This window comes from Macrosteles quadrilineatus, unplaced genomic scaffold (assembly GCF_028750875.1).
Source record: "Macrosteles quadrilineatus isolate MER2022 unplaced genomic scaffold, UCM_ALF_1.0 Scaffold_7__1_contigs__length_78375512, whole genome shotgun sequence".
Taxonomy (NCBI): Eukaryota; Metazoa; Arthropoda; class Insecta; order Hemiptera; family Cicadellidae; genus Macrosteles; species Macrosteles quadrilineatus.
Genome location: NW_026542600.1, coordinates 58,516,940 through 58,532,004, shown reverse-complemented (window position 1 = coordinate 58,532,004; position 15,065 = coordinate 58,516,940). Strand labels below are relative to the sequence as shown.

The window sequence follows — 15,065 nt, the reverse complement described above, 5'->3', positions numbered from 1 at the left end:
ATCCCATCCCCCAGAAAAAGTAACAGAGTTATTATTTTTATTTATATATTTCAAAAGTACGGTACTGCCTGAAAAATCACAAAACTAGCTTCTTACACCTTATACGGTCCTTTAAAAGTATTATCAATTAAGCCATTTGGTAACCTCCCCTTGAAGTGTTATCCCAATGAATACAGGTGGGAGTGATAAAAAAAGCCACAAAGACATTCACACTTATCATACTTGATCATATTGTCTGTATTACAAGGGCTGTAAAACTTAACTGCTGAATAATGTTTTAGTTGGCAAATTTTAAATAGGACTCAAAGATTACCAGCCTATCTGTGTCAGAAATACTGGGATGACAATGATGACACCCTTGAATAAACAGTGTGCAACTCAAGTGGAAGCTATGGCATGGTTGGGTGCTTTGAATGTTGCTACAGAAAATTAGGATTAGTTTACATTGGGCATTTAGACCACTTAGTAGTTACAATTTAATGTGCTGGATAGCCCTGGAGTTTGAAAATACAGTAGAGTTCTGATTACTTAACCTCAACCTGCTGCAGCAAGGTTGGATGGGCGGAAAGGTCGTATAGCAAGAAAATACTGAACAATTAAGTAAATATGTTAAAAATCATTACAATGATAAAGATTCTCTGTTGAAGCATCTAATAAGAGGATTTAAGTTTGTATACGACTAACTTTTTCTGTATTTGAAGCCATCATCACAAATAGTTTTAAAATAAGCTATCAAGGAAAACACCACCACTGTAACTGTAAAATATAAAATTAAGCACATAGAAGTAAGATACAGAGGAAACACACCTATGGGACAACCGTGCACTTCCAGCTCTGGTATTTTGTGCCAAAAATATACTTGTAACAAGCAAGGAGAAGAGCTTGAACAGCGAGCACTGTGTGGAAATTCCAATCTCACAGGATACAGGGTCTTCCTCCACCATGAGCGTTGTAGTACATTAGGACGAGGGGAGCGGTGTTGGAGTTGGACTTTGCCCTAGACACCAGCACTAGTGCTAGACAACACTTAGGTGTACCATGGAGTGTATCCTCTGTACCTTACTTCCCTGTGGTTCAAGCAATACTTGTCCACTTAGCAACTAAAACATGAGGGGCAGCTGAGAGCTATACAGGTATGAGAAGTTGACAAACTGTGTGGCATGCAGCACACTAAAACAATTAGAAAGTACAGTCAAGTCCAGTTCCCTAAAACCTGTTGCATGTTCTCTGAGTGTAGACAGGGGTGGCAAAGGTATCTCAATCTATAACCACTACATTCATACTACACCCTACACGAAAATAGCACACAATTTCAGAGTATTTGATCATCCACAGGCAGATCGGATAGCCAAAGATTGACCAATTGACACTGTACTGAATTGGATTTGGGAATTGGGGGTTTTAGCAGAGCCGCTTTTTCATCAGTTTCAGTGATTGTGTCGTCCACTGCAGTTTGCTCAGGAATGTATAAAGAGAAAGTGCTTCAGAACACTGATCAAAGAACATTGACCAGTTGATTTCTTTCATTTGATTGTTTTTTCTTTCAATACAGTCCACTTTTAATAAACTCCTAATGCGAAATATTAGTGCTGCCATCACACACAACAAGCAGATATAGAACCATAAATAACACTGAAAGGGTTTACTATCAAACTAAAAAGTGTTGCCAAATAGCACTGAAAGAGTCAATAACTAAAAAGGTTAACCATATGGTTTAACAAATGAATGTATGATGTTTCAGTCTCTCATGGTTTCTGCCAAGGTTGGTAGAAGTGGGTGCCGGAGTCGTCAGCCCTCAACAACTTGTTGTGATCGACACTGACCCGGGGATTGACGACACAGCGGCAATACTAGCGACTCTTGGTGAATCAGCTGCTAAGGTTTTGGCCATAACCTGTGTGCGTGGGAACACTGATGTACCAAATGTTGTCATAAATACTTTGAAAATACTCAAAGTGGCTCAGAAACTACAGGTATGTGTTTATGGCTTAAAGGAGTATCGAGTATTCAAAATGTTTTAGACTATGTTACTACATAATATGATGAAATAGTAGATAGAGATTTGGATGCAGAAGGAAAAAAGAAGAAGAAAAATATCAGGGGCCGCTTTAGTAAATGGGCCCCATTGGACCGGGGGCCCAAGGGCGCAGGCGGTTTTGGATATGCTGTGGGCGTGAGGTGGATACAAATTCTCTGGCAAGGAAGGGGTGGAGGGGACACAAATATTTCTCAGGCCTATAGCATCTTACATACAAACCGTGGGCCAGCCAAATCTTATGTATATCACACATGCCAATGGTTGTACAGTATGTTCCTTACTAAATTGCTCTCATAGAACAGAAAAAGTTATTAATTCTTGAGTTTTTACGTACAAAGGAATTATTAACCTTCCATCGGGCGCATTGATTTTCAAACACCAGAAGGCGATCGGAAGTTACCTCTGGGGATACAAAAACCATACAATGATATGGGTAAACACCATTTTAATATCAATAAAACTGCAAGAAAAACATGTTTTATGAGTTATTACACTATTACTTAAGTTGTATATCAAATGGAAAATATTAAAATAAACAATAAAAATACGTAAGTTCTGTGGATAAAAAAGACTTCGCCTACTTTTTGTACATATACAGTCCTATTGTATAAAATTATAAAAAATTGTAATAGTTTATGACATAAAAACACTTATGTCTTATGAAAAAAAAATATTTGTTACAAGGAAAACTCAATTACTCAATTTGTCAAAGCTCTTAGACAAAATGGTTATTTGTTCTTCTTCATCCATTTTATAAAATTGCAAAATAAGGTCAAACACAAGGGCGCACACGGAATTAGGCTCCGGGAAAACTGTTACATCCCAGGGCGCTCACGGAAGCTACCTCCAATAGTGACGCGAACCACTCCCTAAGGTCAAGTGGCAACTGGGAAAGGGATAGGTGTAGCCGAACCGAAACTGATTCCGCAAAAGAGGTGGGTGAGGTACGTCAGGCGATAGCCCCGCCAAACTTAAACTATGGTTTTTATAACAAAAATACAGTGACCCGGAGGTAACTTCCGTGACGCGCCCGATGGAAGGTTAATATTCGCCCCTAGAATGTAGTGTTTTTATATACACAACATGTACAGTATACATGTTTCTGAAATTCAAATGTTTGTTACTTAATTAAAAAATGCACATTATTGTGTAAACCTTAACCAATCAAGCAAGAACATTATACTTTTGAACAGTCCGTTAGACTTGTATTGTACATAAACTGAAATGTGAAGGTTTGGTCTTACCATCTCATCTTAGGCCTTTCTGCTGGTCTTCTTTGCCTGGGATTATTTAACAATATCGTTTTTATTAAGGTGCCGTGCCGTCTTCTTTTCTTAGAACATATCCAGCCAACCCCTATCATATTAGATTAGTAATGGTATGTTCATATTAGTTCTTGGTTATTGGGGGGGGGATACCCTCTTCCTTCTTTTTACCTCAGCCAAGAAATTACAACCTCATTATCATAATCATAATGCTGACCCCACATAAATTTCAATAATTCAATCGTTTGGAAATAATATCACACATAACACTTCATGAAGCTAAAAGAAAGTCATCAGAAAGTAACAAAATTATAAATTCTGTTCTGTTTTCTCTTTTCATCAGCCTTTTGAAACAAAAGGTTAACTTAACCATTTAATGTAACAAAAAAGCTTGGACATGACAGAAGAGTTCATATTTTTGCCACATCACAAACATGCGTACAGTCATCTTTAAACGCTCCAATCCACTTAAGCACTGAACCATACCATTCATTCACTACAGTAACGATTTTGGGTTTGTCATAAAGTTCACTTACTTCCTTGCAAATTTCAGCAGATTTTGCAGAAATTGAATGAAAAAGCAAACTCACAGTTGTTGGGATTCTCATTCGTAGGTACCACTTTAGTGAAGCAAAAATAAAAGCGATAGATACTTGGCTAAACGGCATATAAGACTTTGTTGATAGATGCATAGATTAATGTGTAGACCACTCCGTCTACTCTTTAATCTATGATGCAGGTAAAAAGGAAGCTAAAGCGGAATTCCAACTGCAGCAGAGTAGTGAATTAAAAAACAGTTCTTACTTTAGACACACGTCTCGTATGTTATGAATAAGTATAAAAAGTAGCAAAGCATTTTTAAGCCATCCCCATTAAAATTAATTTTTAGGTGTCTCAAGGCAGTTCCCAACCAATGGGAAAGTTTGCACTTACAGTAAATTTAAATTTCCCCTCATCTGTTAGGAATCAACAAATATCTTGACTGAACACATAGCAAAGTTATTTCTGGGACATTAATGGTTTTGTACCATTCTGACCAAAAGAAATTTGAATGGTCAATGGTCCAAGTACGTTTTTAAACAGACACCAGTCATCGAGGGGTTTTAATGAAGTGTGACCTTTGCCTTACTTATGGGATTACTTCTTTGTGTTTGACAAGATTTAAGATGGTGATTCGTAATTATAAAGATTACGTTATCTGTCAGTGGGGGCCATAGTTGAGATAAGTCTCAAAACTATTGAATGAAAAATATCAAGGCCATTGAACAATTTTTACTACCATTCATTGAAATTGTTTACTTATTTACAACCTTTGAAAGAGAATTAATGCTTTGGCAAACATTAATTTAAAAGGTATAGGTATTAAGCCTTTTTTGCAGAAAAAAACATACTCATACTGAGCTTTGTCTCTAGACTCACTTCAATTACAATGATTACATCTAGTTAGTAATGATCAATCTGGGTAATTATTCAGTAAAACATAATTTAACAACATGAACCATTTAAAAAAACAATATAGATTTGATATTTTGATACAACCTGTAGAAATGTTTGAGTATGAAATATGAGTGTAATCAGATGTGTTTTATAGCTTTGTCACTATCCTTACTTATTTTCTCATAATTGCCAATTCTCCTACATACAAAGTGATAATTTTTCAGAGTGTACAGCAATCCTTGTTGCAATGACACTTTATTATAAAAAGTTGACTTAGTGAGCAAAATCATTTATTCATACAGTAGGCCTACCTGTTGACTATTTTGTGATGAGAATCAGAATATTGCTTCTTGACAACACTCTAAATTAGGAAAATTGTAAACCACTAATTTTTACAGTTAAAAGTAGCATGGTCCCTGAAACATTTTCCTTACTACTTTTGAGGTTATATATTTATTTTCATCAGAAAAATCTTAAAACACCTAAAAACCTGTAATCCTGTATAGCTATCATAATAAAAATCAAAGGATGATTGTGAAGGTAACCAAATCAAACCCTGTTGGTGGTTTTTCTGATGATGGCAGTGGAAATCGAGGTATGTGGGCTGTGCAATGTGACGGTAGCAATTGGATTATTGCCGACTCAATTTAGCTGTACTTGAATGGATATTGTTGACCTCTGGTAGATCTATAATTGTCTTAACTGTTATGGTATTGGCAATTTGCAGTGTAACATCAAAACTCTGACTGTAGCAATGTGTGGTACTATATAATGACAGTTTTATCTATATAATAAAAGTAACCCTGTTTTCATTTTTATTTGTTTTAGATCGATCACACAACCAATTATTAGCTAAGGATAGTTCCCTTTATATTAACTGACATTATTGTAATTTATCCCAATTAGTGAGGGGTGTCCTCCAAGTGAAATCACCATTCACTAACAAACAATCTAGGTCTAGTATCAGCATTCTATCAGAGCAACTAAATTTGATATTAGACATTTGGACATTTTTATCCGAACATGTGCATGACAAAAGAAAATATATACTTCCTTATAGTCTTAAACCTTGCATTTGCCCATCCACATGGGCCACAGAGGCATGTACAAGAATGTATCCAGCAAAGGAAGTGGTGAGCCGGTACAGTACAAGGGTGAACCGTACTTATAAAATGTAGTGTTAGATACCAGGATCCAAAGCCACAACATCACTGTCTTCTGAGCCATTGATCCACTATTATTATACCCTACTAGTATAAATAACACGATGACCAATGAATATGTATGAACAGGTTGGTGTCTAAAGTCGTTCAAATAGATGTTGTTTTTCACCTTAGGTTTTGCCATGATCACTATGGTATGAGTCGCAGGGGGCCAGGGTTGAAGGGGTCCTAACTGTTTTGGGACTTTTTTTAGTAAAAGCTTTTGGCTTTTGCCTTAAAAGTCGTCTATACATTGTTTAGCTGTTAATTTTTCTAAAAGCTGTGGGCATATTCATGTTGCATTTGGTAGTCTGGAGTTTTTCTCCCTGGTTTTTCCCTCCCAATTATCCCTCCAAACCTGTGCCCCTATTTCCTAAGAGCAAATTTGTTGTGAGGCAAACAAATGTCAATCCATTACTCCAAATGTATGGAAGGGAAGTATTTAAAACTAGAGAATCTTTGACGAGTTGGGACCAGTAGTGTAGTTATAAATTTTCCAGTGTGGGAACACTCCCCGATTTTGTGAAAAAATACAGGTCTCTTAGCAATATAGGTTTTTCGGGAAAAGTAGGGTTGGAATGCCGTTCCCACATATTCCCGCCCCACTACACTACTGGTAGGGACAATCAAGACTAGAAAATCATTAATAAGCTGTTTGCCATTTTTTACACTGCTTGGTGCTCAAGTATAATTATTTTACAGATACAGTTTTTAGAAAACGTGTAGCGTATCATAGCAATAGAAAGTTGGCATTATTTTTATCTACATAATTTTGTCCATTAGATAAGGGTGTTCACTGGCTTTAACTATGGTCTAGTAGACTCCCCGCCAAGTAATGACTACTTTGGTTCAGATGGTTTAGGAGATCTTCCTTACATCAACCCTCCGTCGCCATCCCTAGCTCAAGACGAGCCAGCAGCATCATTCCTAGCCAGAACTGTCAAGGAATACCCAGGTAGCTTGGTTAGTTACAGAGCTCATTATTTCTGGTGAAGGTAAAAATTTATTGAAAAATCATCAAATACTAACCATGAAAGGTCTGATTAATCTGCTGATGTGAACAGTTTTGTTTGTGCATGAATAAAACTAAAAACTTAAAAAACTTAATAAAACTTAAAATTTCTAGCTTAGCATTTAAGTTTTCCATAAAGTTTTCCACTTGATGTAGATCTACTTTTATTCTGTTTCCAAAATAAAAAATTGTTGTATGCAAAAACTCTACAACAGAAAAATAATTAAGTGAAGGAAGTCCAAGATATATAGTGAAAATCTTGGACATATCTTCACAGGTGGTGGCTAAGTATTATAACTTTAGAATTGAAATGCTTACTAAGCATGGCTTTTAGATAAGATAAATATGAATCTAATTATATACGGCATAGTAATACTAATAATTATATATTAAAAAATCAACAGTCCGATTTTCAGGTTGTCTGAAACAAGAATGAACAATTCATTCAAGTAAAAATCTTAGACAGACTGCCTGCGCACAGGAAATCGGCGCGCAGGTGCACTATGGCCTCTAACGTTTACTAGAATAGGACAGTAAGCTAGCCGAGTCTGACTCAATCGGCGCCAACAGTCTGACTCAAAAACCAGAGTGCATTGTGGATGTACCCTTACAGACCCTGCCTGCTGTATTAACTTCAGGAGATTTATTGAGATTAATATGATTTCTAGGTAAATTTTGCAGCATAAAACAAGTGGCAAATCAACAACCACCTTCATTGGATCATCATAAATCTAAACAATGAGTTTGCAAATCTCTGGTTTTATCTTGTGCATTTTACACTCTGCCTCTTTTCAACTGTACATTTAATTTTCCTTAAACAAATCTGAATCCTTTTTCACCCAACAAATCCAACACTGTTGCTTTTTAGGCAATAAAGGTCTTAATTTAATTTACACAGAATTTAGAAGCAACTAAACTTAACCGGATTTTTTACACTCAGTTCGTAAACTAGCCCAGTGTACTCTTCACACTCACTTGAAAAATCTCTGGAAAAAGTAAACTCCGCTGGCAACTTAACACACCAATGGCTTTTGAGCAAACTAAATCATAAAACTACGTAAGTGTAGGTCTACTTACAGTTTCTTGTGCCAAAGTGACAAGCAGTGGAGGTTCTTAAGGGGGAGGGAGCTACAGGAGCTTAATCCCCTTTCATTGAACCAAGGGAAAATAAATTTTAACCTATCTTTCGTCCTATAATGTAACTGAAGTCTTTGGACACAGCTCTACGATAAAATAGTTTTAGAAAGTCACCATACCAGCCTTCAAAGCACCAAACTTTCCAAAAGGGGAACCCCAAACCCCCCACACACGCCTCAGATACCCTTGTAACCCCTCTTGACATGGTCCTAGAACCAGGAATTAGCAGGATTAGTCTTGATGATGTCAGAGGAATCGGAAAGCAAAGAGTTCTATGCTGTACTTGCCAACTAACCTGCATTCTTGGTGGCTAGTAGCTTGTAACCTCGCTCTGTGTAATCAAGCTTTTACTGTTCTAAATACATTTTAAAACTAGTTAATTTGTCGCAGGTCTTGTAACAGTGATAGCTACTGGTCCCCTGACCAACTTAGCTTTGGCTCTTCACTTCAACCCACAGTTTCTACAGCAAGCCAGAAGGATTGTGGTGCTGGGAGGAAGTATCAGAGGTATCTGTATTATTTTCCTGTAAAGATAAGCAGGGGATCTAACGAATCCTAAATTTGTCATTGGGCTATGAATTAATGTGGCTATCTAACAAAAAGGTCGACTTAGATAGTAACAAGACCATTCCCTTACTTACCCTTTTAAAACCTTAGCTCACTATGCAGCTTCTGAATGTTTCTTAGAAGGTAAACGGTAGAAGCCTGAAGCCAGTCTGTCATTTTTTGCTTGAAGCAGATTGGGTTAGCTTGCTGCTTTAGGTGTTCTGGATGGAGGTTGAAATATGCAGCTCCTTTACGGTTTTCTTACTGTGAGTGTCCCTTTGTGGATTGGAAGGGTAAGATCTGATGCATATATGGTGTTTTGTTGTAATAGATTCACAAGTCCAGTAGTCAAGTACAAGCTATTGTATGCAAAGTATTGGTGGATAGTTTGATCTTTCCTTAAGAATGGAAGTTCTAGTAAGCAACTGCTGTAGTCACTTAAGATATTTGTATAGACTCTGTGTTTTGTAAGAAGGTTATTGTGCCAGATATTGCTAATAAGTTTGACTTTTTCACCCAGAACCCAGAGGTCACAACTGCAGTAGTCAACTAAAATACAAGTTTGATAGCTGTAGTAGTGTTTCTTGATCTTTCCTTTCCCATACCGACGAGCCAAATACAATATCAATATAAATTAAGATCAATTATTTAAAATGGTACCGCCACTTTTTGCATATTTTAACCCAAATGTCAGTGAAGGATGAGTGTAGGATGAGTGGTGCAATATTGTAGTATTTTTAGTGAAAAGCTAAGGGAACAGTCCAGGAGTGTTTTGATCTATAAGATTCTATAAACCTCTGGAATATAATCCTAGTATTTAAAAGGCTCAAATAATTCCAATAATTTATTTGCAGCACAGGCTACAAGTAAAGGGGTGTTCAGATAACCAGGCTAATAACACTGATCTCACCAGTTACCAGCTTTAAGATGCTGTGGAACTGCCAATAGGGATAAAACTTTTTTGGCAGAATGATCAAAATGTGTCTTAATTGGTACCTGGGACCCTAGGAGTTGATGTCAGTGAAGAAGCGGATACGCTTACATAGAAGGAGGTGGTTATCTTTTTGGTGGGGCTATAATCAGCATATAGAACAGACCCAAAGATGTGTTCTTGGAAAAGGAACTCAAAGAGGAAGAATTCAAAAGAAAGTTAACTCAGCCAGGGTGTTGGCAATCCAATGAATTACTAGGAATTTACAATCAAAAGAGGAGTGACACTTTCAGTAAACTGAGTAAGAGAAACCTTAGAGTAGTAATACGACACTAAGTAATAGCACACATAAAACATTTTAAGATAATGCAAAATGTGACAGAGGATGACTGCAGATCATTTCAGCAGCAGAGCATGGATACATCTCCTGACTGATTGTGATGTAGATCAAACGAACCAAGTATTCTGGGTTTCATCAAAAAGAACTTGGAGATTTACCTAATTTGGAACCAACCCTACTACATAATGTAAAAATGATTTATTAGTATGTAGATTAATATATCATAAATTATATTAACCGGCAGTATGTAATGTGTGCAGGTTTAGGAAATGTCAGTCCTGGGGTGGAGTTCAATTTCTACATGGATCCTGATGCAGCAAATCTAGTTCTCAGAAGAGCTTCTGAAAGTAAAACACTTGTCACCCTTGTGCCAATGGAAACTTGTTTCGAAAACGACTTAGGGAAGGTGAGTGTTGTTGTCACGTTTTTAATTCCATAAAACCTTTCTTACTATTTTCATTAACATTGTGTAAAAAATTGTAAATATAGGAGGGTTGTCTATAAAATAACAACCCCATCGAGCTTCCCTCTCACCCAAGCAAGCTAATTAAAATATGAGACTAACGTCGTATTCCATACAGCATCCGCTACTATTGTAGCTCGTTCCCACCCCTATAGGACGATTGGTCTTGTCAGTATTCAAATACGTTGTGGAAGAAAGTTAACACTTCCGCCAAGTGTGAAACGCATTCTGTGATTAGGTTTCTATAGTAAGGATATCAATCACCTGATGATTACTGCCAGTTGAAAATTTATATGCAGAATGATGTTTCGTTGTGGAAATTTTGCATCTCACAATTTCGGGGCTGACCATAGTACTTGATAGTCTTATGGAGATGCCAACTATCAGATCAGCAGTCTCTTTATTCAGTCACACCATGTTCTGCATGCAAAGTTACTCTACTTTGGTCTTCTTTAAACAATACTGATGAACAACACCTACAATATGAAAAACACTTAGCAAACGTCATGTCCACCTCTGTATTCCCTCCGCTCGTTGCGCACATTTTCTACTTCCAAACTGTTTACTTCATTTATGTCCCTCAACTGGCGATCAACTTCAATAGTAGTTGAAGGCTCTGAAATAACAGAAATCTCATCACTGAAGACAATTTATACTTGGCAGGAACATCAGTTTTCATTTTTGAATACTATGATGAGACTAATCGTCCCTACCATCGAAAAGAAGGAGATGAAGTAAGAAATGCGACATTGGTCACAGATTTTCGCTAGCACACTTAGCTGCGACAAGAGCTAAATGGAGAACTTAATCTGCAGACTACCCCCATACTTAGGGTTATTGTCGAATCAATTAGCGTTACTGGTATAGCAAAACTTATTGTATGCATTACTTTTAATCATAGAGAAAAATTTGAGATTATTTCTTATGAAAACATAATAAGACCTCAGAAAAGAGACTTAACTCTTTATTTTTATGTGCATGCAGTGTTGATTCAAAATATCATGTTTTGGGAATAGTCTACTCTACTAAGTATTATTGTAATGGAACAGATAAGAGGAACATGTATTGCCGAAAGATTTTTGAGCTTTTATCCCGCCTTCTTTATATGCTGAAGATATCTGGGTTAGCAGGTTTTACAATAACATCTGGGTGACATATAGTATTTAATTTACTTTGCGATAAATAAAAAAAAAACTCTAAATGCCCGAAGAGACCCACCTTGTTGGCTACACCGACAACGACCCTGCTCTGGTTGCAGGCAGAATTGTCAAAGTGGCAGAACTAAAACTCAGAGTAGTGATACTCTGAGTCAACGAGTGGATGCAGGACCACAGCTTGTTGCTGGCGGTAGAAAAGACCGAGACCGTGGTCTTAACCAAGAAGAGAATTACCATCGTCCTTCCTGTCTAAGAGGGCCATGTCCAGCTGGAGACCAGGAGACCAAGCCGTATGCCAAATATCTCGGTGTTATGATTGACAGCAAAATGTCTTTTGGCGAACAGATCAAGCAAACTGTTGACAAAGCCGCTAAGGGAGTCGCTGCCCTTAGTAGGCTTATGCCAAAGGTCGGCGGTCTCGACTCCTGTAAACGCTGCCTACTGATGCCTGCTGTCCAATCAGTGCTTTTGCACAGTGCTGAGGTTTGGGCCCATATGCTGGAGAGGCATGTCTTCCGTGACCGGCTGCTTTCCTGGGTTCAGCGTCAAGGAGCCTTGCGAGTTGCTTCTGCCTATTGCACGGTTTTCAAGTCTGCAATGATGGTGACTGCCCGTTTCATCCCCGTGGCCCGTCTTCTATGTCGTAAGAGAGAGACAGGCAATCTACTGCAGGACATCTGAAGTAGACAGAGAGGCACCTGGAACTGTGTCAAGCAGTTCATCAAGGTCATCCTCCAGGCTAAGAAGGTCGATTTCGATTGGCATTAGCCTTCGGAAGAAAATAAGAAGTAAAGCCCTAGTGACATAGTTAAAAAGGCCTAGCCCACAGTAATGTGCTAAACAGTTCCACGCTAGTGTCCTAGGAGATGAGGGGGTTTTTTGGCTGGTAGTCCGGGGGCATTAAGCCCGCGGGAATCCGGCACAACTGAGAGGTCATTGAGTATCTCAGTGTGCATAAACACATTTTTACCTCCTTCCCCCCCAAAAATAAAAGAAAATGTACTTTGTAGTAATTGTCAAACTATAAGATGGTTGTACTACCATACTTATTTAAAATTATAATTTATTATATTAATTTTTATAAGTAACTTAAACAATTATAAGGAGAGCCTGCTGTACAGAATCATCCATTCATTATCATAATACTTTAACAATGGCCTACTTTTTCATTAAAATTTAATTCCCTATGATAATAATTGATATTTTAACATTATATGGCATTGTATGGTTATCTGAACTGGCCAAGTTTATTGTACTCGGTTGACAAGGTCTCCATCTTGCTATGGACACTAAAAAAATACTTTATGTGTATAATGTGTACCGTAAGTTTTATTTTTGTTATATATTACTTACACTACTCTATTACTGTATTAAATTTATTACAGGAATGGAGATGGAATGTACTGGCAAAAATTGATAATTCAGTAATGGCGTTTTTGAACAAATTAGATACCAAAAATTTGGACATGCACCCTTCCTCTACGTATGTTCCCTATGACATGTATGCAGCTGCAGTGGCGCTCTATCCACAGTCAGTCCTTCTTTCGCAAGAATACTATGGAGCTGTTGAAAAAGAGGGTGAAAAACTGAAAGGAGCTCTTACGATCGACTATTTAAACGTAACAGGAAACACTGCCAATCTTGAAGTGGTTTTGGAAGTGAACACATCTGTTATTAGACAAAGCATGATAAAAACGTTGTCAAACTTTAAATGAAACTAAATGTAATTAGTGGTACCGGTACATTAATGTATTCTATCATAATTCAAGGCACGTCTAGAATTGGGTCCAAACACCTCTGTTACTTTTTATTAATTTTTTTTTCCAGGATCCAACGGGGGGCTTAGTCCTGTAAACCCCCCCCCCCCTTTGGAATCCCCACTGTATCTAGCAAAAATATGTGCTTCTATAATTTTGTTATTCTGGCTTCATTGGTGGGTAAAATTCATTTTGTAAATGATCAAACCCTACCTACCTAAATTTACCTAAATTTACCACCTACCTAAATACCTAAATTTACCTAAATTAAGGAAAAATTTACCTAAATTAAAAAAAAGTTAGGGGAAAAGTACCTAAATTTAGCATTACTGAAATTAAGGATAAGTCACAATTTTTATTTATAGTTTGATTCCCACTTCATTTAGGTGAGTCCCAGTGTAAGTTATTGAAATTCTGAACCCACCAGTTACTTAAAAGTTATTCTGATGGGAGTTTTGAATCAAGCTTTATTATAAGTTAATTTAATACTTAGCTTACTATATATTCTAAAGAATCGTTATGATAATATGTAAGGTTGTTGTTATTCATACCATGTATGATTGTAATTTATATTATAATCTAAGTTTGTAAAATACTATTCCATATTTATGTAATTATTTTAAAATCTATTTGAATGTGTCTATTTTTGAATAGCTTTTATGTTTACATCAGTTTAAATAAAATGTTATAATTTTATGTTTATAAACTTAATGTACTGTTTTAAAAAGGAGTAAAACCCAAGAAGAAAGAAAATATTTTAAAGTATTTATAAAAAACATTTCTTTTGGTTCAAGATCAATATTGTTTGAATGAGTAATCAATATTATGACAAAATAAAATAGTAGGCCTATTATTATTGTTGAGTCACAACTTTGTAGTTAAAATATGGGTAGATTGATTCCCAAGATCAAAATAAATTTCAATGATAAAAATTACTATTTCGGCACTACTGTAGTTCCAAAATAAAAGTAAAATAGTTTTTGACTTGAATCATATTTTTTCAGATATTAACTATATACCAAATAGTCTGCAAGGTTCATAGCCAAAACATACACTACTGGCTTTATCAGATACTCTTTAGAATAATAAAACTAAGCTAAAAGTACAATTAAAATTAATTTATATAACTTCTATCGGAATCTACTGGAATCCAAAAATGCACCTGATTAAAAAGTTATTGTTTTTGTTTTAGAAGACTACATCCAAACAAAAGATACTGAGCTCATTAATGTAATTTTGAAACTACAGTTTAAAAAAATTACTAAATTACTCTCTAGACTTTAAATCATCTTTTCAAACTAGAATGTACAGTCCATTTTAATGCCAAATCTATCATACCTATAGTTGTGCATGATCTTCCTGAAAGTCAGCAGTCCTATAAAATTAAGTTGTTTCATTAAAAATTGTCTTCCTTGTTGTTGCCTGAGTCCTTGAGTAGGTAAGATGTCCCGTCATATAAAACCTGTACACTAAGCAAATTCCCAGTAGTATATGTTTTTATTGTTAGCCTGCATTTCTAATACCAAACAATATTAGAATAAACCACAGACTACATCCCTAATTCACATATAGCACACTCCCTCAGCCACGGCACAGAAAACATACTACTATAACCCAGAATGCCAACCACATGGTAAAAACCATAAAGTGTTTTGAGAGAGCTTTGCCTGTCAATTCTGTGGCCACGGGCCCCATTTTAGTCCAGGGATGATAATGGGATGACTGTGTATGACTCAGACCCACATTTGTTCAGAGCTTTGCTACCTTACACATCCCAACC

General features: G+C 36.5%; 1 protein-coding gene across 1 annotated transcript in view; it reads left to right on the top strand.

Annotated features, from left to right (window-relative positions):
- The window catches only part of LOC128998551 (uncharacterized), a 21,025-nt gene extending 7,624 nt beyond the window's left edge, over positions 1-13,401 (top strand). The window contains exons 2-6 of the mRNA XM_054424738.1: positions 1,742-1,973; positions 6,726-6,897; positions 8,482-8,598; positions 10,169-10,314; positions 12,914-13,401. Coding sequence (XP_054280713.1) covers positions 1,742-1,973; positions 6,726-6,897; positions 8,482-8,598; positions 10,169-10,314; positions 12,914-13,243 — 997 coding nt within the window. The 3' untranslated portion in view covers positions 13,244-13,401. The remainder of the gene's footprint in view (positions 1-1,741; positions 1,974-6,725; positions 6,898-8,481; positions 8,599-10,168; positions 10,315-12,913) is intronic.
- Positions 13,402-15,065: the final 1,664 nt, after the last annotated feature.